This window comes from Garra rufa, chromosome 17, assembly GCF_049309525.1.
Source record: "Garra rufa chromosome 17, GarRuf1.0, whole genome shotgun sequence".
In the NCBI taxonomy this organism is placed as follows: domain Eukaryota; kingdom Metazoa; phylum Chordata; class Actinopteri; order Cypriniformes; family Cyprinidae; genus Garra; species Garra rufa.
This window is the reverse complement of record NC_133377.1, coordinates 31,143,603-31,170,331: the sequence shown is the minus strand read 5'-3', so window position 1 is coordinate 31,170,331 and position 26,729 is coordinate 31,143,603. Positions and strand designations below refer to the sequence as shown.

At 37.1% G+C, this 26,729-nt stretch overlaps 2 protein-coding genes across 3 annotated transcripts in view; both read right to left on the bottom strand.

Moving 5' to 3' along the window:
* Window positions 1–15,390, bottom strand: part of arhgef2a (Rho guanine nucleotide exchange factor (GEF) 2a) — a 69,904-nt gene extending 54,514 nt beyond the window's left edge. The window contains exons 1-2 of one of the 2 annotated variants that reach the window (XM_073821978.1): window positions 15,188–15,390; window positions 97–159 (exon numbers count right to left, since the gene is read on the bottom strand). In XM_073821978.1, coding sequence (XP_073678079.1) covers window positions 97–132 — 36 coding nt within the window. In that variant the 5' untranslated portion in view covers window positions 133–159; window positions 15,188–15,390. The remainder of the gene's footprint in view (window positions 1–96; window positions 160–15,187) is intronic. The other variant, XM_073821977.1, reaches the window with a different exon arrangement.
* Window positions 15,391–16,865: 1,475 nt separating this feature from the next.
* Window positions 16,866–26,729, bottom strand: part of LOC141289894 (death-associated protein kinase 2) — a 23,728-nt gene continuing 13,864 nt past the window's right edge. Inside the window, exons 7-12 of the mRNA XM_073822093.1 lie at window positions 26,455–26,481; window positions 25,079–25,231; window positions 24,041–24,086; window positions 23,832–23,921; window positions 23,155–23,241; window positions 16,866–19,121 (exon numbers count right to left, since the gene is read on the bottom strand). Of these exons, the coding sequence (XP_073678194.1) occupies window positions 19,041–19,121; window positions 23,155–23,241; window positions 23,832–23,921; window positions 24,041–24,086; window positions 25,079–25,231; window positions 26,455–26,481 (484 nt within the window). The 3' untranslated portion in view covers window positions 16,866–19,040. The remainder of the gene's footprint in view (window positions 19,122–23,154; window positions 23,242–23,831; window positions 23,922–24,040; window positions 24,087–25,078; window positions 25,232–26,454; window positions 26,482–26,729) is intronic.

The window sequence follows — 26,729 nt, the reverse complement described above, 5'->3', positions numbered from 1 at the left end:
TGAGTTTGTGAGGACAAGTATGCAAAATTATTAGCATATAATTGGCACACACATGGTTCTTTCTTCAGACAAACACACATATGCACAAATCCATACCGTGTCCATAAGGTCAGGCAGCTCCTCAGGGCCCATACTCAGATTATAGCGTCACTGCTCCCCCTACAGATCAAAATATAACATTACTATTCCTGATAAATACTGTATGCTTCGTAAACAGTTTAATTAATTAAACATAGCAGAAGTCGTCATATCCAAAACACCTGTTACAAATCCAAACCACCACTAAATCATGACTAAAGTCAAATTTATTTGCATAGCACTTTTCACAATACACATAGTTTCAAAGCAACTTTACACGAAATCATGATGATTATGTTTATAATATCATAAGTGACAGCTCACCCACAAATGCAAATTCTGTCATCGTTTACTCATCCTCATGTCGTTCCAAACCTGTTACGTCTCTTTCTTCTGCTGAAAACAAAAGATGTTTTGAAGCACGTGGGTAACCAAACAGTTGACAGTAGCCGTTGAAAAAAACACTATGGAAGACATTGGCTACTATCAACTGTTATCCACATTCTTTAAAATATTTTCTTTCGTGTACAACAGAAGAAAGAACCTAATTTTTGGGTGAACTAGCCCTTTAATGCCTTTAATGAGCTGGGCGATGATTTTGCGACAATACAAGCAAATATATTGCTTTGCGCAAGTATACTGTAAATCTTTCTCACATTATTGTGGTTTATTCGCTATAGTTTAGAAAATGGCAATAAAATATGACAAGAACTCAGAGTTAAACTGTGTCAGAACAAATTCATCTTGATAATCACAAATTAACTACAGTCAAACCAAAATGTATTCAGACACCTTCAACATTTGTCACATTATCACAGATTATTCACTATTAGTTTAGAAAATGGCAATAAAATATGAGAGGAACTCAAGAGTTAAACTGTCAGAACAAATTCATCTCGATAATGTCAGATAACTTTGATAGAAAGGTGTGTAGCAAAACATGGTCAGGTTAAAGTGTCAAATAAATTTTTTTGTCCCAAATTGTTATTAATTTTACCAGTAGCCCACTGTATGAAGAATTTTTAAGTGTAATATGTCACAGTTTACTTTATTTTGCTATCCTCACCTACATAAATGAACTATAGTGTCCTGCACCCACTAAAACAAAATGTCAAAAAGTATATCCAATGTCTGAATAATTTTTGGTTTTATACATACATCATAAGTGCTCACAGAATACTGCTGTATCTAAAAACTCAGACTCTGGTTGGTTAATTATGCCACTGGATAGTGTATTTTTTACTTTTTTACTTTTATTATTGCTCCATTAATTTATTCTACTATTTTGTTTGTTTTTATAGTATACTTAATATATTCAAAACCGTAGTTTGACTACTTTAAATTATGAATAACTTTTCAGTTTCAAAGTACCTTCCTCAACACTGATATAAACCACCTGTGATGTACATGTACGATAGAGGGTAGTTTTAGCGTAGTTCACCTAAAAAAAAAAAAAAGATTTCTGTCTTTATTAGTCACCTTCATGTCGTTTTAAACCCGTAAGACCTTCGTTCATCTTCGGACCACAAATTAATATATGTTTGATGAAATTCGAGAGCTTTCTGATCCTGTATAGACAGGCCCAGAAAGGTAGTAAGGACATTGTTAAAATAGTCCACGTGACATCAGTGGTTCAACCGCAATTTTTTAAAACTACGAGAATACTTTGTGTGCAAAGAAAACCAAAATAACGACTTTATTCAACAATTTCTTCTCTTCCATGCCAGGAGTGTGGTGCTGCTGACAAGGAGCAGGCGTTCTGACGTACAACCCGGAATACCCAAAAAGTATTCTCGTAGCGTTATAAAATTGCAGTTGAGCCACTGATGTCACATGGTCTATTTTAACTTTGGCTGCATCTGAAAGCCTAGGCAGCTGACTTGTTGCCTTGCTGCCTTATCAGGCAATGGCTTCACAGGCAGCGTTTTTGCACAAATGCACCTCATGAAATTGATTTCGGACAGCCTTCTGAGGCAGCATAACAGTTTAATGATCTACAACAAAATAGAACGAGTTTTGATGATAACTGAACAAATATTTAATTACTATGATAATGATTTCTCGCTAGAAATAACATCAAAAGTGCAAAAAGGTAGTCAGAAATATACATTTACACAAAAACCACAGAAAAAAAAACTTTCAGATGCCATCTTTCTTTTTTTTAGCTCAACCGTCACAGAATGTAATGCACAGTTTTGTGGGATATCAAAGGCAGCAAAGGATACATCTATGCTGCGTTCGAAATTCGATCAGAAGAAGGTACCTCCCGGAGACAGGAAGTGAAGTAGAATTTAGATTCAGACGTGTCTTGATGTCTTCCTGCCTTGGAATGCTGCCTCCGAAGGCAGCATTTTAGAGCTTTCGGACGCAGCCAATGTCCTAGATTTTTGGGCCTTGAACGTGGTAGTCATGCTGTTGTCTATGGAGGGTCAGAAATCTCTTAGATTTCATCAAAAATATCTTAATATCTTAATTTGTATTCTGAAGATGAACAAAGGTCTTACGGCTTAGGGATGACATGAAGGTGAGTAGCCTAATAATGACAGAAATTTCATTTTTAGGTGAACTATCCCTTTAATTTATCGTACATTTACATCACAGGTGGTTTATAACAATGTTGGAAAAGCTACTCTGAAACCGAAAGGTTATTCATAATTTGAAGTAGTCAAGCTACAGTTTTGAAAACATTATAAACTACAAACAAGTAGTATTTTAAAGTAATTAAGCAATATACATATTTTTCAGAAGTAAGAAATATACTATCCAGTGGCATAATCAACCAACAAGATTCTGTGTTTTTAGATACAATACCATTCCATGGACACTTATGCATTATGCACAGTGTATAAAACTGAATACAGTCAAACCAAAAATCATTTAGAGGGCAGATATAATTTTTGATATTTTTTTACTAGTGGGTGCAGGACACCTTACTACCTTTCTGGGCCTTAAATGTGTCAGTTGCATTGCAGTCTATGCAGGGTCAAAAAGCTCAGATTTCATCAAAAATATCTTAATTTGTGTTCTAAAGATGAACGAAGGTTTACAGGTTTGGAATGACATGAGGGTGAGTAATTAGTGACAGAATTGTACATTTTGGATTAACTAACCCTTTAAATTAGTGATAATATTGTTACACTGTACGTGAGTAGTGCAAAAGTGCTTGCACAATGCTATGAATGGTTTCCAAGGCATTATATGGTTGCTAAGGTTTGCTGATTAGATTTTACACATTGTTAACCAGTTGCTAAGGTGTGCTAGATGCTAGGTAGCTGCTGTCAAGCAAAAAGTCTCTAGATATGACTCATGTCTACAATTGAATTCTATGCAGCTTTATCTGGTGTGTTTATCATCTGCCAGACAGAAATCATACATCCGTTCTTGTCTTAAATAAGGTGCTTATTTTACATGATGTGACTCTTATTATTGGTTACACCAATAATAGTTATTTAGTCATTAAATATTTTTGACTTTCATAAAACCAGTTAATTAGATGTTACCAGAATTTTTAGCATACGTAACAACTTTTGTGCTGTGTAAATATCTATGCCTGTTATCTGATATCATATCGCGGTTTACAACTGCAATAAAAGTCCAGCATTTGAGAGAAGTCATCCTACCATAAAATCTGCCTATGCCATTTCACATTTCATAAAAACAAATGTGTCGCAACCTCACAGTGTTTAAGTTTCAGTTACAGGGCATTTATGGAAAGTGAGTGATGGGCTGGGAACAGATTCGGTGAATGTTTTCACTCCGAGAGACTGTTTAGCTCTCATTTTACCTCCCTCTTCCTTTCTATCCCTCGGGCCTCGGTCTCTATGGTTATCGCATATTACATAACAGTGTTTTGAAATCATCTGGAGTGGTTCCTCTTCCATCCTTTTCTTCATTCCCATTCTAATAGGAATGCATTGTGAAGCACACATACAAAACCCATTTCCTCTCGAGTAAAATGCCTTCTGTCGCTCTCTAGTATTCCGGTTTGCATCAGACATTAAAAGTGAGTAATGCTCTGCAAATAATTTGTCCATGAATGTGCACGTCACAAGACACAGTCTGCCAACAGGCCGAGATAAGGCTGTCATTAGCTGTTCCACACCTTTGTGTGCAAGCATTTACAATGAGAGAAAGTGAACTGACTGTAGAAAAGAGACTGGAGTGATCGAAAAGGTCAAAGTTCATTGTTTTGTTGCCTAGAAACAAACATGCATCTTTGTTCTTAAATACAGAACATTTCTACTCTTTTATGTCTTTTACTTAAACTTATATTGTCCTAAACTATGGAAAACAAAGAACTGTATGTGGCAAACTTCAGAAAGGAAACAAAAGCACTATAAAAGGATCTTAAAAGTGGTCCATAACTTGTTGACTTTATTAAAGTCATAATTCACAGACAATCTTCTCCTCAAGTGGCCAGTTCCACTGAAACTTGAACACTGAGTCATTCAAGTTCAACTCAGGAGCCAAATCAATTCGATTCATGAACCAATCATTCATTTTTTTGTGAAATGGATCAACTGATTTATTGAATAAAAATGTGATCTCATACAAAACATCTGATTTAAGACAACAGAAGAAAATGGTAGTGGAAAATCAGGTTTATCCAGGATGTCTGACATTTTCCTTTAGAACTTGAGTCACAAATATGCAAGAGGACAAAAATGACTTAATAATTAAAGTTTTATGGCTGATATTTTGCCAGCTATTTTTTCACCTTTGGGAGGTGTGGCAAAATGTTCTTTTTGGACTTTGTGTACATCTGCACGACACAGATGTCATAGCATTTAAAATTCCACAAGATGATCACAAGATTACTGATAATACCATAATCACATTATGTCACCAAGGCGGCAGCCAGTGCTTTTCTTTTTCCTCCAGACATACGAGAACAGCAACTTTCTGTCTTTTATACACTCTACGACCCCTCCTTCTTAGTCTTTTACTCCTCCACCGCTCCTGGGCCTCTTTTCCACTCCTCTCGCTGATACATTTACACTTTCTTGTGTACATTTGCCCCTCTTCCTCCTCCTCTCTCTATAACCACCCTAACCTTAGAGTCTAGCCTCAAACAATGGATAGATCAAATTACCACCCGTTTCATTGCTCAACAGAGGCGTGGAAGTGGACAGTGGATTATTATTAAACATATCTTATGTCTTTAAAGAGGAAGTGTGTGATTTCTGCGATGACATGGCTGAAAAAATAATGACTGTTTTCAATCAGGTTTCCTGAACACTCAGCACACGTGCAACTGGTCAAATAAACAAATAGTACAAGTACAACTGATTATGACAACGTTGTGGTGCTGGTTGGAATACTTAAAAAAAAAAAAACACACACACACACACACACACGTTGGGTTTACATGTTTTATGGAGAAATTCCATAGGCGTAATGGTTTTCATACTGTACAAACCGTATTTTCTATGGCCCTACACCTGCCCTACACCTAAACCTAGCCCTCACAGGAGATTGTGCACACTTTTACTTCCTCAAAAAAAACTCATTGTGCATGATTTATAAGCCTGTTTCCTCATGGGGACCTAAGAAATGTCCCCACAAGGTCAAAATCTACTGGTATTACTATCCTTGTAGGGACATTTGGTCCCCACAACGTGTGTCACGGGTGAGAGCGGTGCTGAGAGATGAGGTCTGGGTCCAAATGCAGGTAAGAATAATTTAATTAACCAAAACACAAACAAAACCAAAATCAAAGGCCAACACGGCACAACACGACTTAAACACAAAGACAGAACAAAACAGGAAACACGATCTAGAGCCAGGTTAAGGAACACAGAGACACACATACGAATACAATGCAGACACCATGATGAGTGGGAAATGAGAGTTCTTATAGTCTGAGTAATTGTGAACAGGTGTGGGATGATGAGTGCTAATGACAAAGACAGGTGTGAACGATCAGGGAAGTGCAGTGCAAGGGAAGGGAAACAGCCCAGATCATGACAACGTGATGAATACCAGGTACACACACACACACACACACACACACACACACACACACACAAAAAACAACAACCTGGTCTCATGATGAAAATGTACCTCTGAGAACTTTTTTGCAAGACACGAAATACGTACTGCCACGTATATTCGATGTGAAATGTCCACTGGTGGCGCTAAAAGAGTGTTCGGCTTTTCTCCGGAACAGATGAACGCACATATGGTACGTTTTATGTGACGTTGGTTTTGTACGTGTCATCGAAGTTCTGACTTGAAATGTCCATCGAGTGGTGCTATAACTCTAATGCTCTGTGACATTGTAAAATAAAGTAGCATCGGCACTTTATCCTGATAGTATGAACAAAAGTGAATGTGACATAATATAATATCTTTAATCTTTCAGCTCTTTCATCGGGAGTCATGTTTTTCAAGGGATTCATACCCAAGGATTATGCATCCTAAGTACAGTTCTGTGCTGGCTGAGCTACCAAGCAAGCTTCTTACGTCTGGAAAGTGAAACATATGGAGCTGTAATTATAACTGCGTACAAAAACGATCACAAGTGCTCACTGTTTTACTGCCTCTAGTGTTCAGTTCTGTTGGAAACTGCAGTGATTTGTATCGTCATAAGACCAGGTAGCAGAAAAAATAAGGTTTGGGATGGAATTTTAGCTTTCAAATAAATGCCGTTCTTTTTCAGAATCCTGAACAAAATTATTATCGTTTACACAAAACCATTAAAGGAGAAGTTCACTTCCAGAAGAACAATTTACAGATAGTAAATTGTACTCACCCCCTTGTCATTCAAGATATTAATGTTTTTCTTTCTGCAGTCGTAAAGAAATTATGTTTTTTTGAGGAAAAAATTTCAGGATTTTTCTCCATATAGTGGACTTCTATGGTGCCCCGATGTTGAACTTTCAAAATGCATTTTAAATGCGGCTTCAAACAATCCCAAATGCAGTTGTAAATGATCCCAGCTGAGGAAGAAGGGTATTATGTATTCTTTTTTTTTTATTACAATTTATATGGTTCTTAACCTCAAACACCCATCTTGTCTTGCCATGCCTGAAATCCGTTTTTTTTCTGGTTCAAGACCGTTAGGGTATGTCGGAAAACTCTCTACTCCTACATCACTTACCCAGTGTTTGCAAAGTGAACATGCAAAGAAGATCGAACACCTTTAACAAAAAAGGTAAAACAGCGATGTAGGGCGATTTTGAAGTTGAGGGAGAAAATGAGATGGGAGATTTTCGACCTACCCTAACAGTCTTGAACTGGAAAAAACAGAGTTCAGGCAGAGCAAGAAGAGCGTTTGAGGTTAAAAAGTATATAAATTGTAATTAAAACAAACAAACAAACAAACAAACAAAAACACTTGACTGTTCACTAGATAAGACCATTCTTCCTTGGCTGAGATCGTTTACAACCGCATTTGGCAGTCCCTCCAGGATTTCACGATTTTTTTTTGTGATTTTTGCGATGAAAATTATACATTTTGTGGTGGCAAGTCCTAGAAATTTGCGAAAAATTTTGCGATTTATTTAATTATTTAATTTATTTATTAATAATTAGGACATCACATTTACCATATTAGGTATTATGTTAGAGGCTCAATTATCATACATAACACAAATCAAACATAAAATTTGTTTATTCTGATACATTTGAACTTTTAAAATAACCTATGGGCAATATTCTTATGTGACCTTAGTAAACATTAACAGCAGGTGTAGAAATTTATACTGTACATAGCCTACTTCATTTCAGTCGCATCTCAGGTACTCTTTACATTTTGGTAGCCCAAAAATTAATTGAACTAGCCCAAATAAAAAAGCTTTTTAATTTTTTTTTTTTAATATAGAAATTCAAACAGGAGTCTAAATGTCAATCAAATATGTTTTCAATACACAAATATAAACAAATATCAAGGAAGAAATTTTATTTCACTCTTTAGTGTATCTGCAGAATTTTTAAATATCAATTTAAAGCAATGTATGATCCTTTTTAAGAGCTGCACAAGTAAAATGAACAGAATGAGTGGGGTTGGACAATGTAAGGTAGAATTTTAGGTCATAAAATGACATGATTTATAATTCAGATACAGATTCACACAAAAACAATATCTTACACAATGACATTTCAGCCTTTATACCATTAAAAGGGATAAATAAAGTATATAATTTATCATATTTATTTAAAACATAAATATTACTGTCTTAATTGTTTAGATTTTTTAGAAGGCACATTAAAAACCCTATGTGTTTGCTGCATAAAAATAAACAGCTGAAAAATGTATTGAAAAAAATTCTAAAAAATTAAAATTAAAATTCTGTCACAAGGGGGCGCTTTAGGAGCGCTGAAATATTATCGTTTCCCTAGTAACGGCTGTATACAAATCAGCTTTAACGCTGTTTTATCAGCATGAAATGAAAATGCCAACGACACGTTTCTGAGGACAGTCGGTTCTACTCAGATACATTCATTTAAAGACATCAGTGCCGCGTTTTGACTTTGAAATGTGCAGGGCTCATATTTATTCAATGACATCATTGCCTTTAGATTCGTCTTTCCGTCCCTAGCTGACTTTTAAAATTATAATTAAGACTTTTCTTATACTATTTAACAAATTCAAAACTTTTATGGCGTTCCATTTGCAACAACAGAAGCCCTCTACTTTACGATAGCGGGTCGGCAGGCCAGTGATACATTTTGGTAGCTCGACTGAAAAACACAATAGCCCACGGGACATCGATCTTGCGAGCCCTGCAGACAGACAGCTCACAGACATCACGTGAGCAGCGTCTTTATCAACATGATATATATATATATATATATATATATTAAAATCTTTTTATTATTGAAATATTTGAATAACCATTTTTTGCGATTATTTTGCGGTTAAATGACAAATTATGCAGGATCGCAAAAAAATGCGACATTTTGTTGATTTTGCATTAAATTCAGCGATCGCAGAATCGCGAAAAACTGGAGGGACTGATTTGGGATCGTTTGAAGTAGGGCTGGGCCGATAAACTATATCATATCGAATCGCGATAAAATTTATGTTAATAACGATGAAAGGCTCTAGACATTTTTTGCTCGATATGGATTAATCTAAGAGCCAATCACACAGTAGAAATATGCGACAACAGCCAATCAGCATACAGCGTGCGTGTGCACGTCAAAGTACAAAGTTCATTTCCTACCGCACTTTGCGAAGCAAACTTAACACCAGGACGACAAAAAAAAAGAGAGAGGAAGCAGCGACGAAAGTGAAACTAACTTCGAGTTATTATCCAAAGATGTTGAAATTGTCGACAAAAAAGGTAGCACGAATTCCGTTATATAAGTGGTTTGGCTACCTGAAAAGTGACTCTTAGCTCAGCTGAGAGTTTGGCGCGATTGTTAAAACTGAAACCGAAAGCAAAAAACGCACGCGCATTCAAAAGCAATTTTAATCCCCCCAATGCACGCAAATTAGGCTACATGACATATCTAGGCTGTTAGTAGTATGTAGGCTATGATAGGTTGTGTATGTCTATAGCTCTGTATCATGCTTGAAATATCCGTCTCTATTTGCACTTTGAATATTTAGAGAGTAGCCTACTTTGATTATGGCTGAATTATCGGCACTTAATACGATTAAGAAAGAACTGTGTCGTAATTTTTTGTTATTTATACTGTAGATTGTTTCAAAATGCAGTGGTTGCCTCTAATTTAAATAGCTCAACCTATAATAGAGAAAATAAACAATTGTGTTAATAATAATAATAAATAAATAAATAATTGTGTTACAAATTAAGTTTTTACAATAATTTTATGTTTACATTTTGTACATTTACTCTCATTTACCATACTCTGTCACAACTTTTTTATTTTATTTTTTATTTTAGTAAGTTGTTTTAATTTTTAAGGCCAAATCTGTAATCTGTTTTTGTTAATAAACTATACTTTAAATGTAATTTAATGAACCCTTTCATTTTTGTGGCTTTAGTCATTGTTGGGATACTATTTTAAAGCTGGCAACATCAACAGCTTATATCGAAATGTATATCGTTATCGTTCAATATGGGGAAAAAATTATCGAGATTACATTTTTTGCCATATCGCCCAGCCCTAGTTTGAAGCCACATTTAAACTGCATTTTGGAAGTTCAACTTTTTTTCTATAAATTTAAAGCAAATTTTATTTACTTGGTGAATATGAGAAATCTTTTACAAATACCATCTCTCACCTATACTTTTGAATGAAAGTGTATAATATCTGTATCTCTTAACTGTGTCACTTTTATTTATATTTAGATGGTTTCAAAGCAGCTTTATGTTTTCATTTTAGTTATCATAATTTAGTTATGTTTTTAAAAAAGAAAAACTGAAAATAAATAATACATCATTTTATATGTATTTATTTGATTATTAGCATATTTATTATTATAACAAGAAAAAGTAGTTGTTGTTTCATGTTAGTAGTATTGTTGGCAAATGACCCTAAGGTAAAGTAAAACCTGCATCTAGTAAAACTGCTGTTGTTCATCGCTCTCTATGAATCACGCGATATTTTGTTGTGATGGCTGAAAGGCAACAACTTTCTTTCCAAGTTTTCTTTTAATGTCCTCTGATTTTCTTACAGCCTATGTTTTGATTTTCCCCTCCCTTCTTTCATAATCCACTGATGTCATGTTCACACTGAGTCCCTCTCCCAAAGAGCAAACATGCCGGACAATAGGAGAAAGGATGTGTACAGTGAGCCAGGGTGAACTACAGGTCACCAGCTGCGTGCGAGTGTGAATACATACGCATGTGTTTGTGTGTGTGTGTGTGTGTGTGTGTGTGTGTGAAATCAGTGCTGATTGCAGGTGCATCACTGGCACACTGTATTTAATTCATGAGTCACCCGAAAGTTATCACCATTAGCAACTGGATCACCATACAAAACCGAGGCAACGGCACTTTTGACATTTTAAAGGAGCCTTTGAACATTGTACTGCAGAAATCAAAGCTGATGGCTACACATCGCAAACATATATCTGCAGAACTCATTTTATTATCTGAGCCATCAAAGAAACCAATGCACCTATTAAAATTGTAATTTTTTACTCACTCTCATGTTGTTAAAAACCTGTATGACTTTCTTTCTTCTGTAGAACATAGAAGGAAATCTTTTTAAGAATGTTCACACTGCTCTATTTTAATGGGATAGTCCACCCAAAAACAACATTTCGTCATCATTTATTTACCCTTAAGTCATTGCAAACCTCTATTGTTTATATTGAAGATAAAGTACATTTGGGGTAAAAAGTTTACATACACCTTGCAGATTTTCCAAAATGTTATTTATTTGACCAAAATAAGAGGGAGCATACAAAATGCATGTTATTTTTTTATTTAGTACCGACCTCAATAAGATTTCATATAGAAGACGTTTACGTATAGTCCACAAGAGAAAATAACTTTGATTTATAAAAATGACCCCGTTCAAAAGTTTACATACACTTGATTCTTAATACTGTGGTGTTATCTTAATGAGCCTCAGTAATAGTTGTTCATGAGTCCCTTGTTTGTGCTGAACAATTAAACTGTCTGCGGTTCTTCAGAAAAATCCTTCAGGTTACACAAATTCTTTGGTTTTTCAGCATTTTTACGTATTTGAGCCCCTTCCAACAATGACTGTATGATTTTAAGATCCATCGTTTCACACTGAGGACAACTGAGGGACTCATATGCAACTATTACAGAAGGTTCTAACACTCACTGATGCTTCAATGAAGACCTGGGGGGTGAAAACTTTTGGAATTTGAAAATCAGGGTAAATTTAACTTATTTTGTCTTCTGGGAAACATGCAAGTATCGTTTGTTGCTTCTGAAAGACAGTACTAAATGGAAAAAAAAAGATATTTAGGCAAAATAAGAAATGTACACTTCATTCTGTTCAAAAGTTTACACCCCTGGCTTAATGCATCGTTTTTACTTCTGGAGTATCAGTGAGCATTTGAACCTGTAACAGTTGTCCTCAGTGTGAAAAGGTTCCAAAATCATACAGTTATTGTTGGAAAGGTTTCAAATACACAAAAATGCTGAAAAACCAAATATTTTGTGGGACCTTAAGGAAACAGTTCAGGACAAACAATGGACTCATAAACAACTATCACAAAACAAAACAAAAAAAAACGCAGCTGTGGATCATTCAGGTAACAACACAGTGTTAAGAATCAAGTGTAAGTAAACTTTTGAACAGGGTCGTTTTTATAAATTCATCTGTTATTTTCTCTTGTGGACTACATGTAAACTTATTTTATGTGAAATAGCTTATTCAGGTTAGCAGCACTACATAAAAATAACATGCATTTTGTATGATCCCTCTTTTTTTTTCAAAAATAATTAACATTTTTCAGATTCTGCAAGGTGTATGTAAACTTTTGACTTTATCTGTATTATTTAAAAGGATAGTCTACCCAAAATTGAAAATTCTAATCTTTCTGTCATTCCAAACCCGCATGACTTCCTTTCTTCTACGGATCGCAAAAGATATGTTAAAGAATGTTGGTAACCAAGCAGTTTCAGGTTTCGTTTAGTCCATACTACAAGAGTCAATGGGATCCGAAGTCGTTTGGTCACCAGGATTCTTAAAAATATATTCTTTTGTGTTCCACAGAAGTGGAAAGTCATATTTTTTTTTGGAAAGACATGAGGATGACCAAATACCACATTTTTATTTTTGGTTAAGAAATGGTTAAGAAGAACCTTTTTTCCTTCATTTTCCTTATGTCCTTGCACTTCCAAGACGTCTACCCCCCCTCACCACCTTGTGTGCTGTCAGTCACCAAGTGACTATAAACATGCCCTCCACCCCCTTCAGTTTGTCACCCCCAACTCTCTTTATCCCCTTCCTTTCTTATTCGCTGTGAAGAAGGCCACATGTATTCTCACAGGGGGGTTCTGACTAATACAGAACTCTTTAGCATTCTGAATAGCTCTTACTAATGACTAGATCTCTGTTTGTCGAGGTTAAGGGGGTTTCCTGTTACGGCAGACTTTGATCAACTCAAGATTAGCCGGTGAAAAGCACTTTGAGTTCGCAAATATATACAGAAGATCATATTCAAATAATCTGAAGAATCATTGTAAAGTCATTGGACTAAGAAACTGTAAGGTCAAAAGATCAAAAGCACTGATACTTCAAAAGGTTCTTCATCAGAAATCAATGCATTTGCAATCAGATCAACTGTTCCTGAGAATCTCAGCTCTGATCCTCAAGTCAGCAAAATGAAATAAATGTGATTTAAAGTTAGAGTTCCAAGAAAGCATTCCCGTCATATTTGCAGCATGAAAAGATGAGAGATTCCTTGTTTACGACACATTGACTTCTACGGTACTCCCCCCCCCCCGTAATGATGCAGTTAGTAACAACAACTGTGCCGTTAACACACTTGAGATTCAGGCCACACACATTCACTGGGTTCGCTGACCCCTGTTTGATGTTTTCCTATTTATTTATTGCCATATATGCCATTTCATTACCATTTATAGTTTGGGATTGGTATTTATTTATTTATTAAAAATATATAATTACAATAAATAACAATTTTATAAATTATATTTAACTACAAATATTTAGTATGTTTTTAGGCTATACACTACCAGTCAAAGGTTTTTGGACGGTAAGATTTTTAATGTTTTTTTTTTAAAGAAAGCCTGCATTTATTTAATCCAAAATACAGTAAAAGCAATAATATTGTGAAATATTTTACTATTTTAAAATAACTGCTTTCTATTTGAATACATTTTAAAATGCATTGTATTCCTTTGATCAAAGCTAAATTTGATTTAAATCATTACTATAGTCTTCAGTGTCACATGATCCTTCAGAAATCATTCTAATACGCTGATTTGCTTAGATTTTTTATTTAGGATTCTTTGATGAATAGAATTATCCAAAGATCAGCTTTGAGTCAGTATAATTTTTTTTTTTTTTTTATAGAAATCAAGACTTTTATTTAACAAGGATGCTTTAAATGTTTCAAAAGTGATGATAAATACATTTCTAGATTTCTATTTCACATAAATCCTGTTCTTCTGAACTTTCTATTCATCAAAGAAACCTGAAAAATGTTCAACATCATAAAAATAAATGTTTTTTGAGCAGCAGATTAGAATATTAAAATGCTTTCTGAAGGATCATGTGACTGGAGTAATTATGCTAAAAATTCAGCTTTGAAATCACAGGAATAAATTACATTTTAATATATATTCAAATAGAAAACAGTTATTTTAAATAGTAAAATATTTCAAAATTGTACTGTTTTTGCTGTATCAAATAAATGCAGGCTCGGTGAGCAGAAAAGACTTTAAAAACCATTACAAATCTTACTGTCCAAAAACTATTGACTAGTAGTGTATATAAACATTCATTTAAGAGCTTTGCGTTTGTATACTTTAAAGCGATTAACAGTATAAACTGCCTCATGTTTGTCTCTTTTATGTATACATTCATCTGTCACTTTCTCCATCTCCACCACTGATCTCCTGATCCTACTTAGTATGATCTTTTCTGTGTCAATTTCACCCCTAACCTCTGCTTCAATCCTCTTTGCTCATTCTCTCTCCCTCTTTTCTCTCTCACCATGAAGTCATGTTTTTAAACAGAACTCCATAGGTAAGAGAACCAGCAGGCTCTCACAAAGGTCTCAGGTAGCACCAGGGCCTCTGGAGATTACAGATATAGGGCCAGACACAAAGAGCTTTCTCTCGCACACTCAATTACACATTCTCAACATCCAAATAGCATTTCCTTCTCCTAAACCTTTTCTTTACTTCTAACTGCTGTCATTGTTTACAGAATGAATACAGACGCGGTAACGCGCACACATGCACACGCACAATTAAGTGTTTAACAACATTAAGGGATGATTAAACATTTTAAAATCCTTAAATGTTTTTTTTAACTGACCCAAAAAAGAAAAAAACGTATAATGCAGGAAACGTTACACATTCGTGTCCGTTTATTGATCTTATAAAAGCACTTGTTAAACGGTTAAACCAGTGTTGCTTTTTTTCTAAATAGAGCGTATTTCTTTTTCTTTCTCATTTATGTCCCAGACAGTCTTAATAAGTGTTCCCACAGGTTGTAATAACTTTTAGTAACTTACCTGTCCGCTGTTTTGTTTGTATTCTATCCTAACGTCTTTCTGTCAACTTCATCCAGACAGACGCTCCTCGAAGTTTACTTTCTCTTCAAAAACCTTACAAATCCTCTTGGTGTGTTCACTTCATCTGAGCGGCGTAGACCAGATGGTTTCCGAGATAGTTTTACTCATGACATTGCCGGACAACCTCCGGTAAAGTACATCATCATGTGCTCGTTCACCGGGAATTACTGCGCTCGCTCCCGCGGCCTCTGACCAGCGCTGTCACCACGCCCACATCCGTGACGACACCACATGTCCAGGTGTACTGCTGTGGGACTGCATTTATGACCATATAATTTAGACAACACACTCCACGTGTGTGTGTGTGTGTGTGTGTGTGTGTGTGTGTGTGTGTGTGTGTACCTGGTATTCATCACGTTATGGGGACCAAATGTCCCCACAAGGATAGTAATACCAGTAGATTTTGACCTTGTGGGGACATTTCTTAGGTCCCCATGAGGAAACAGGCTTATAAATCATGCACAATGAGTTTTTTTGAGGAAGTAAAAGTGTGCACAATCTCCTGTGAGGGCTAGGTTTAGGTGTAGGGTAGGTGTAGGGCGATAAAAAAATATGGTTTGTACAGTATAAAAACCATTATGCCTATGGAATGTCCCTATAAAACATGTAAACCCAACATGTGTGTGTGTGTGTGTGTGTGTGTGTTTGTGTTTAAGACAGCGAATGACTATTAGTTTGTGCCAATGGGATTAATAAAGACTGTTTATCTGATAATTGGTCAGTAATCGAGCTTTTGTCTGGGTTGTTCTACACAGTTGTGAAGAGCTTTTTTTTAATTGTACTCACTAAGAAGAAATATTTTATTATTTATTTTTAATATTGTTTATGTTTGTTTGTTAATTTCGTGATTTTGAAATGATGTGTAAATCATAATCATATTCAAAATATATTTACTATGAATAATGTCCGTGACCTCTTCGTTGTTATTATTATCATCATTATTATTATGGTTGTTGTTTTGTCAGTTTATTGACTGAATTTCCCTGATATTTCCAGGCTTTCCATGATGATTGGAAGTGTTTTCACGACGCATCATCAATATACCATATTGGCATGAATGTAAATAATGCCACTGAACCGAAACGAACGAGACTTGGTGATTATTACTGCTAAAAATGGTCAATAATTGTCATGTTTTGGGCTGTACCAATTGGTCAGACCCCGGGAAAAATATTTAGAGTACTATAGACTGCCAAAAGTTACAACAAATCAAAGAGAAGTGCAAAAAAACTGAGGAACAAAAGGCGTTTGTGGTTGGCCAAACTGAACCAGGATTTCCAGAGCAAGATTCTTGACAACATTTGTGTTTGTTCTTTTTATTTCCAGTCAGGCAGGTGAAATATTAGACTAATATCTAAATAAATATCTTTGTCGTTATCTTTACCACTGTAGTTTGTCACAATATTGCGCCCTTTGCTTATGTCCTTCTCTGTGTGATTTAGCAGCTTTCACACGTTTTTTTCATGGTTTAGACAGCATAAATTAGCAGAACAACAGTAGTATTCAGTAGTACATTAATCGTGCAATCCATGCTATTGTTTACATCCGAGTATCGCCAATATGGCAACGCATCCAGGTGACTGACCAAATCGTGTTAAAACAAAATCGATCAGACATATTAAAGGACAAACTGCTTTTAATCTACACCAAGCAGCAGCAAACAAACCAAGGACACACATTAAAACTAACAAACTGTATAGAAAAAAACGCATGCACCAAATTGCTTATTTTTTCACAAATAACTAGTATCAAATTATATAAAAAACCAAACACACACCAAAACATTACTCACAAACACAGAAGCAAATGAGACAAATACTGCATGAGAAAATTTGATACGTTGAGGGCAACGACTCATTCAATCATCTAACATGCTGCATTTAAAAACTTAAATAAACACAATAAAAAAAAGTTACTCATACAAACAGTGGTTTGTTGACATATTTGATACATTAAATTGTGATGTTACATGACATTTCAGGAATTACAACCCTCAGGCAAATGTCACATAACAGAAGACACAGTAACTTTCTTGCAAGTCAGATATAGTATACAAAATATATCATGACAACAATCTATAATATTCATTTGTGCGATATTCACATTACAAGTTCTATAGGCAAGAGTGTGAGAGGGTAAAATGTTGTAATGTCTGGATAATGGAAGACTTCTCAAACTAAACAGTGGTTTTAAATCTACAAGGAAGACCAGTATCTTTTGAAAAAGACTAGTTTAACTTAGTTTCTTGAGACTCTAACAGTAAAGGCAACGATTAGTGTCTAGAATAATCCAAGCAGCATTTCATAAAGCTCAACACTGCATGACACCATTCAAGTACATTTAAAGTGGCTCTTCACATGAAATCTCTGTTGATTAAACTCTGTTGAGGAAAGTCAATAAGTTGTAAAACTGATAACTACATATCAAACAAGATTTATAACAGCTGTATAGATCTGTCATAAATGAATACCATCGTTGATCAGAGATGACCGTACTGAAGATGCCTATTATATATTTTAAATCACACGCATGTTATATTTTAACTACTATTCAGCGATACAGAGAAAAAGGCAACTGGCTTTTTTGAGTGAAATCTCTTTTTGAGTATCAATAAAGGGAATAAGGTTTGGCCCCTGGTAATCTAATTCAGGTCAGAGCTTGTATTGGTCAAGATCATGTTTTTGAGAAGATATGTATTTTAAGGCACTCAGCCCGAAAGTCCTCCCTCATAGTTTGGCTTGCTTGTTTGCTTTCTTTAAGTACATTAAACTATGACCCCGTTTACACCTGGTTTTAGATCGGTCTCAGCTGATTCAATCACATGTTGTCAGTACTATACTGGGTTTAAAATGTTTCATGATCGGTTCACTCAAACCACATTCAGAGGTAGTCAGAAATGCATGTGACCATGTTGCATTTGTAGTGTTAATGTAAAAAAATACATCTTTTGTGCTTTTTAATATTATTTATTTTAAATTTGAACATTTTTAACTAACAAAGTGATCAAAGCTGCTGCAAGCTGCTAAAATGTATTTGAGCTAGATATTGGTACCAGGTATAAACGGAGCTTTAATATATTAGCTTAAAATATTTAAACACTTCCTTTCAAAAGGTTTGGGGATGTGAGATGTTTTTTATCTCTCTTATCTTTTAGAATCCATTACTCCAGTCTTCAGTTTCACATGATCCTTCATAAATCATTGTAATATGCTGATATTGAAAACAGTTGTGTGCTATTGTTGTAGAAACCATAATGCGTTTTTTTGGGGGATTCTTTGATAAATAGAAAGTTAAAAAAAAAAATTGGTAACAAACTGAATGTCTTTAAAAGAAATAAAAACATCCCCAAATCTTTTGAACAGTAGTGTATATAGCATGTATATATCCCACTGAAATCAGAAAATAAAAAACTATTAATTTAAGGAAAACCTAATGTTGTAGGAATGTCCTTCAAGACACCTGACCCTCCAGTCAACAGCACTTCAGTTTGAAGCATCTCACTCAGTCTGTCAGAGGTAGAACTCCATAAACTCGCTTGCATATTAGCATAAAAAAACCACAATGATCTCATGGCCCCTTCTTGCAGATGTTGTCATCTTGTAACTGGATATGCAGCTGGTGGTTAGGCAATTGCATGCACTGTGGTTCAAAGTCTTTGGACGGGGAAGAGATCCTTTGGATTGCGGCTTGTGTCTCCTCCTGTGGGCAGTACAAAGTACTGCAAGTTGAATGAGCGCTGCCGCCTTCTTACAGGGAGATACTTGTGGTTTGTAACTCCCTCTACCGGTGAGATTTATGAACTGCTACTAAGACGTCTGCGTAAGAGAGAGGCAGGTTTTGTGCCTGTGTCTTCCTGATCGCTCTCACAGTCTCTCTGATTGGAAAAATACAGGAAAAATAAAGAAGCATTGCATTATTTTTTTTAACAATTAAAGAGTTAGTTTACCCAAAAAATTAAAAATTAGCCTATTATTTACTCACCCTCCAGGCATCCTAGGTGTTTATGACTTCCTTCTTTCAGACGAATCCAATCGGAGTTATATTAAAAATTGTTTTGGCTCTCCCAAGCTTTATAATGGCAATGAATGGGTGTTTCCTTTCAACAGTCCAAAACAAGTCCAGTGCATTCATAATAAAAAGTGTCTCACATGGCTATGGAGAGTGAGGACTAAGGTTTCCTGTAGCGAATCAATGCATTTTTGTGAGAAAAATATCCATATTTAAAACGTAATAATCACAGCTTGCGCAAACTGTCGTACATGGAAGCTGTTCCGGGTGGATGATGTAGGATGTCGGCGTTGCACATGTGCCAGTGAGTCTCGCGAAAATGCATTAATCTCCTGGATTATAACGAAATCCTCCAACATTTTTATTTACAAATCCTCATTTTGTTTTTCTAATTCGTGACTGTTGTTTTTTGTTTTTTTGTTTCCCCACAGCATGTCACTTCTGAGTGGCACATGTGCAACGCCGACATACTACGTCATCTGCCCGGAACAGCTTCCATGTACGACAGTTTGCAAAAGCTAAATTAAAGTGATTATTACGTTTTAAATATGGATACTGTCACGTTCTGGGCTGTAGGGTTTTCCCTCAGCCACCTGAGGTCGCTCTTCCCTGCACTGCACTTCCTAATTGTTATCACCTGTCTAGATGTCATTATCACTCATTACACTTACACCTGCTCACTATCAGGACTATAAGAACTCTCATTCCCCACTACTCATCGTGTCTGCATTGTCTTCTGATGTCTGTCCCTCACGTGTATGTATCCTGCTCTTGACCCAGTCATGTTGGCCTTTTGGTTTTGTCTGTTTGTTTGTTTATTGTTTAATTAAAACACCTTACCCGCATTTGGACCCTGACCTCATCTCTCAGCCCTGCAAACGTGACAGAATGCAGACACCACAGATGGGTCCAGCGGGGAGGATTTTTTTCAAGGAGGCGGCGTCCCCCCGCTTGGGGGCGGCGACCACCCACTCTGTTCCCGGGACAGGGGGGATGTCCTTTGAGGCGGCGTTGGCCGCTCGCTTCGAGTTCCTCTACGGCTGTCTGGCGCAGATGGACGCCTATAGGGCCGAGGCCGCGCAGATGCGCCCCTACTTTGCGGCGAGGGCGGAGACGCTCTTCCGTGGGAAGGCGGCGGCGTCCGCTGCCTCGATCCCCGAAGTGGCAGCGACTATCTCCGTTCCTGATGCGGCGGAGATTGCTATCTCCGTTCCTGATGCGGCGGAGATTGCTATCTCCGTTCCTGATGCGGCGGCGACCGCTATCTCTGCTCCTGACGCGGCAGTGATCGCTATCTCCGTTCCTGATGCGGCGGCGACCGCTATCTCCGTTCCTGACGCGGCGGTGACCGCTATCTCCGTTTCTGACGCGGCGGTGACCGCTATCTCCGTTCCTGACGCGGCGGTGACCGCTATCTCCGTTCCTGACGCGGCAGTGATCGCTATCTCCGTTCCTGATGCGGCGGCGACCGCTATCTCTGCTCCTGGCGCGGCGGTGATCGCTATCTCCGTTCCTGATGCGGCGGCGACCGCTATCTCTGTTCCTGACGCAGCGGTGACTGCTATCTCCGTTCCTGACGCAGCAGTGATCGCTATCTCCGTTCCTGACGCGGCGGTGACCGCTATCTCCGTTCCTGACGCGGCGGTGACCGCTATCTCCGTTTCTGACGCGGCGGTGACCGCTATCTCTGCTCCTGACGCGGCGGTGACCGCTATCTCCGTTCCTGACGCGGCGGTGACCGCTATCTCCGTTCCTGACGCGGCGGTGACCGCTATCTCCATTCCTGACGCGGCGGTGACCGCTATCTCCGTTCCTGACGCGGCAGTGATCGCTATCTCCGTTCCTGATGCGGCGGCGACCGCTATCTCTGCTCCTGACGCGGCAGTGATCGCTATCTCCGTTCCTGATGCGGCGGCGACCGCTATCTCTGTTCCTGATGCGGCGGCGTCCGCGGATGTCCCTCTGGCGGCAATGCCAGCTCACGTTCCTCTGGCGGCGAGGCCGGCTCGCGTTCATCTGGCTGCGGTGTCCGCGGACGTTCCTCTGGCGGCTATGCCAGCTCACGTTCCTCTGGCGGCTATGCCAACCCACGTCCCTCCGCTGCACGGGCCTGGCCCGCCATCCCTCCCCCTGATTCACCTTCCCCCGTTCCTCCTCCCTCCAGACTGTTTTTGGCCTCAGGGAACGTCTGGGAGCCGTTCTGTAGGGGAGGGGTAGTGTCACGATCTGGGCTGTGGGGTTTTCCCTCAGCCACCTGAGGTCGCTGTTCCCTGCACTGCACTTCCTAATTGTTATCACCTGTCTAGATGTCATTATCACTCATTACACTTATACCTGCTCACTGTCAGGACTATAAGAACTCTCATTCCCCACTACTCATCGTGTCTGCATTGTCTTCTGATGTCTGTCCCTCACGTGTATGTATCCTGCTCTTGACCCAGTCGTGTTGGCCTTTTGGTTTTGTCTGTTTGTTTGTTTATTGTTTAATTAAAACACCTTACCCGCATTTGGACCCTGACCTCATCTCTCAGCCCTGCAAACGTGACAGATACTTTACAAAAACGCATCGATACGCTACAGTAGGTCTTTATTCTCCCACCGGATCCGTGTGAGACACTTTTTATTATGGATGAATGCACCTTATTGAACTTGTTTTGGACTGTTGAAAGAAAACACTCAATCACTGCCATTATATAGCTTGGGAGAGCCTGAACAATTTTTATTATAACTCCAACTGGATTCATCTGAAAGAAGTTAGTCATATACACCTAGGATACCTAGAGGGTGAGTAAATAATGGGCCAATTTTCCTTTAAAGAAGAAGTTCACTTCCAGAATAAAAATTTTCTGATTATTTACTCACCCCAATGTCATCTAAGATGTTCATGTCTGTCTTCTTCAACCGCAAGAAAAGGTTTTTGAGGAAAACATTCCAGGATTTTTCTCCATATAGGGCAGGGTTGCCAGGTTTTCACTACAAAACCGCCCAATTGTCACTCAAAACTAGCCCAATTGCATTTCAAGGGGGTAAATTCGCATTTCAGGGGCTAAATATGACGCTATTGGGGTGTTGTATTGGGGTAGTGTAAAAGTATCCCAATTCCGCGGGAAAACCGCAGACTTGGCAACACTCTAATGGTGGACTTCGATGGTGGCCAACAGGTTGAAGGCTTAAATTGAAGTTTCAATGGAGCTTCAAAGGGCTCTACATGATCCCAGCCAAAGAATAAGGGTCTTATCTTGCTAAACGATTGGTCATTTTCTTAAAAATGTAAAAAATATATACTTTTCAATCACAAATGCTCAACTTGCACTAGCTCTGCGATGTGCTGTTAATTCTTTGCTTGTGTACTCCATCTCATTTTCTCCTCCAACTTCAAAATTGTCCAACATCGTTGTTTTACCTTTTTTGTAAAGGGTGTTTGACTTTCTTTGCACGTTCGCTTTGTAAACATTGGGTCGGTACTTCTGTCTACGTCACGAAAAACCTTTCCAACATCATTTGGTAATGCGTGAAGTTGAGCTAGTGACAACGAGCATTTGTGTTTAAAAAGTATAATAATTTTTATTGTTTTAGGAAAATGACAGATTGTTTTGTTAGATAAGACCCTTATTCTTCGGCTGGGATTGTGTAGAGCCCTTTTGAAGCTGCATTCAAACTGCAATTTGGACCTTCAACCCGTTGATCCTCACTGAAGTCCACTATATGTAGAAAAATCCTGAAATGTTTTCCTCAAAAACCTTAATTTTGTTGCAACTGAAGAAAAAAAGACATTTTGAATGACATGGGGGTGAGTAAATTCTTAGGACATTTTTATTCTGAAAGTGAATTTACCTATACAGTAGTGAGAAAAAAATCTTCACAAGCTTTTAAAATTGTATTTTTCATGAGATTCTTACCAGTTCTTGTTGCTCCGGACCACGGGCCTTACACAGTAACTGCAGTCGACAAAACCGATTACATGCAGAAACCATGTTAAAGGACATCTGTGTGGTGAGAAATTCAACAAGTTACAGCCTAGAAAATGGTTGGCACAATCCAAACAAAAGGGCAACATGACAGACTAACACAATGACTCAGTGTTTCAATTGAACAGCAGGTGTCTCTCTTTACTCATAGGTCTGTTACTTTAGAGAAGTGAGTCATCTGAGTCAGCTAAGGTAGTGTTAGCAACAGGTTCAAACACTTAAAGGAACAGTTCAGTCATTTTTGTTGCTTTTTTAGAGTCCCTGGTCAATCAACTTGGAAACATGAAAATTTATGTGAAATTTCTGAGAAAAGAAGAGGATGAAAAATAACAGATTTTTGGGTGAACTATCCCTTGAAGAAACATGCTAACACTGACATATCACATGTAAAAGCAGTAAAATGCAGTAAAAGCAAAACTAGGTGTTCATGAATACTACAGGAGGGACAGATAATGACTGACAGTGACAAAAAACATGAAAGACAAAGCATGCAGTTAGACACTCAGGTAAAAGTTGGTCTGTGGGTAGTGACAGTCTACACACTCCAGCCAATAGCGAGTTTTTCTGACCGTGTTAACAAAACCCACAGCAGTAACACAAATACCAACCTTCCATTTCCTCCTCGCGTTGAACTTCTTAAAGTTCTTCATGTTGATGGAGGAGCGGTTCCTCTTGGCGATTTGAGTTCTATTGAGAGGCTAAAAGAGAAAAGGAAATGGAAAACAGTTACTGAAATGAACCTGACGAGAAGGTAAAAAGAAAAATAATTACGTTAGAAAATATAGTATGAGGGAACGAGTGAGTTTACACATTTCACCTTAATCCAGGGATGAATGAGACACTCTTCTGCTGTCATTCTTTCACTAAATGCACAAAAGTAGAATACAGATGTTTAACCCCTAAAAATATTCATTAGGCAAAAGTTAGATTAGACAATTAAAGATTAAAATAGCAGCTTGAAATACAATTTATCAAAAGCAGAGCAACCTGAGAATCTTTCAGTTTTTGATTTAAAAATGTATATTTAATAATAAAAAAAATGTATACAGTGGTGGCCAAAATTATTAGAACACTAGCATTTTCACCAGTTTAAAAATGGTTTTAAGTCAGTTATTTCTATCTTTTTTCTGTTCTGTCAGTGGGAAATATCAGTTCACATTTCTAAACATTCATTTTGCCATTAATTGTAATAATCCACTGAGATTTATGTTTGCATAAGGAGTCACAGAGATCTGATCTCATCATCATTCAGTCTCTCTGGAATGAAATAAAGAAACAGAACAAACTGAGACAGAATAAATCCTAAAGAACTGAGGCAACGTCTCCAGGATGTGTCAAGAAACCTACCTGCAAAGCTACAGTATTTTAAAAGTTTTTTACTTGTGTAAAAATTCTGTAAAATGAGGCAGCTGTCAAAAATAATGTCATAAATAGATTGTCTTTATCAATTAACTTATACTAACTAAATTAAATCAACATTTGGTGTGACCTTTGTGTTTATAGCAGCTTTTGCCCTAGGTGCACTTATGCATAGTTTTTCAGGTAGCTTTGCAGGTAGGTCTCTTAAAGCATCTTGGAGACATTGCCACAGTTCTTCTGGATTAAGTCTGTCTCAGTTTGTTCTGTTTCTTCATGTCATTCCAGACAGACTAGATAGAACCGCTGGTGAAAATAAAGTGTTCTAATAATTTTGGCCACCACTGTAAATGCATAAAAATGTATAGACAAACAAACAAATATTTTCCAAAATAAAATCCATAACGACTTTTTAATGGGACTATTTATGGCACAATTCCTCTGCTTAAAACGAATTAATAATTCCAATTATTCTAATAATTCATCTGATTCTTGTTACCTCTGGTCTTTAACTAGTAGTTTCTGGATGAAGTCTTTGGCCATGTTGCTGGTTTGGCTGAAGTGTTGAGGCTCAAACTCATAGTTCAATGCCACAATGTTCCTCAGCGTCTCTTCATCCGTCTCGCCTTGGAACGGTGACAGGCCACTCAAACTGATGACAGAAATATACATTAATAAGAAATGTCTTTACTTTGAAAATTATGGCAAACACTGTTTCCATAAAATAGTTTCTAGGTATTATTCCTGCAATATCTCTTCACAGTACTCTAGGATGCTACAAAAAATATGTTAAACGGGTAGTTCACCCAGAAATATAATTTCTGACCTTCATTCATCTTCGAAACACAAATTAAGATATTTTGATGAAATCCAAGAGCTTTCTGACCTTGCATAGACAGCAATGCAACTGACACATTCATGGCCCAGAAAGGTAGTAATGACATTGTTAAAATAGTCCATGTGACATCAGTGGTTTAACTGTAATTTTATGAAGCTATGAGAATACTTCTTGTACATTTCAGCGCAAAGAAAGCAAAAAGACAGACATTATTCAACAATTTCTGACGCAGAACCTGGATGCACTGCGCCTTGCTTACAAGCAGAAGAAGATGCACGCTGGGCAAAAAAACAGTCTCACAATTTTTGCCCAGCTTTACTTATTTGCACCAGAATATACAGACAATAAATTAAGTGAGATGGACGTTCTATGGCAAAATGCCGGCTCCTGCATGCGTTGTGAAAATTTTGTGAACACACATCCAAGGCTGATACGGAAGAGAAGAAATTGTTGAATAAATTCATTATTTTAGTTTTCTTTAGTAGCTTCATAACAGTATGATTGAATCACAGATGTCACATGGACTATTTTAACAATGTCCTTACTACCTTTATAGGAATTGGACGTAGTTGTTGCATTACTGTCTATGCAGGGTCAGAAAGCTCTCGAATATCATCAAAAATATCTTAATTTGTGTTCTGAAGATGAACAAAGATCTTACGGGTTTGGAACAACATGAGGGTGAGTAATTACCAGGATTTTCATTTTTTGGATGAACTATCCCTTCAACATTTAAAAAATATGCACACCACCATTAAGATCAACTGCTTTATCCCTGCGTGAAGATAAAAGCTTTTACAAGTGAGTCTGTTGGTTATCTATTCTGTATCTGGTGTACTTCATTTCTGACATGACTGATCTCATCCCACAAGACCTGACCTATAAACTTGAAAAAGCACACTGCTTGTCAAAGGGAGGCTTTATTTCGGAGGTAATTTATGTCCTACTTAAAATCTGCATATTTGGAACAGTTTGGTTTGCAGAGGATTTGACTGTCAGGAGTGTTATCATATGATTAACAATGGAAGATTACTTACAAAATGTACGTAATGACACCAATGCTCCTGAAAAACATCACAAGAACATGATTAATCATTAACTGGATCTTAAAACTTTTAACAATTTAACATTGAATATAAAACTGCTTACAAAAAATGTATATACAGTCAAAACAAAATTTATTCAGACATCTTTAACATTTCTCACATTATCACTTATTCGCTATAGTTTAGAAAATGGTAAAAATAAAAATAAAAAGTCACACAAACCTAAACTGGGTCAGAACAAATTCATCTTGATAATGTCAGATAAC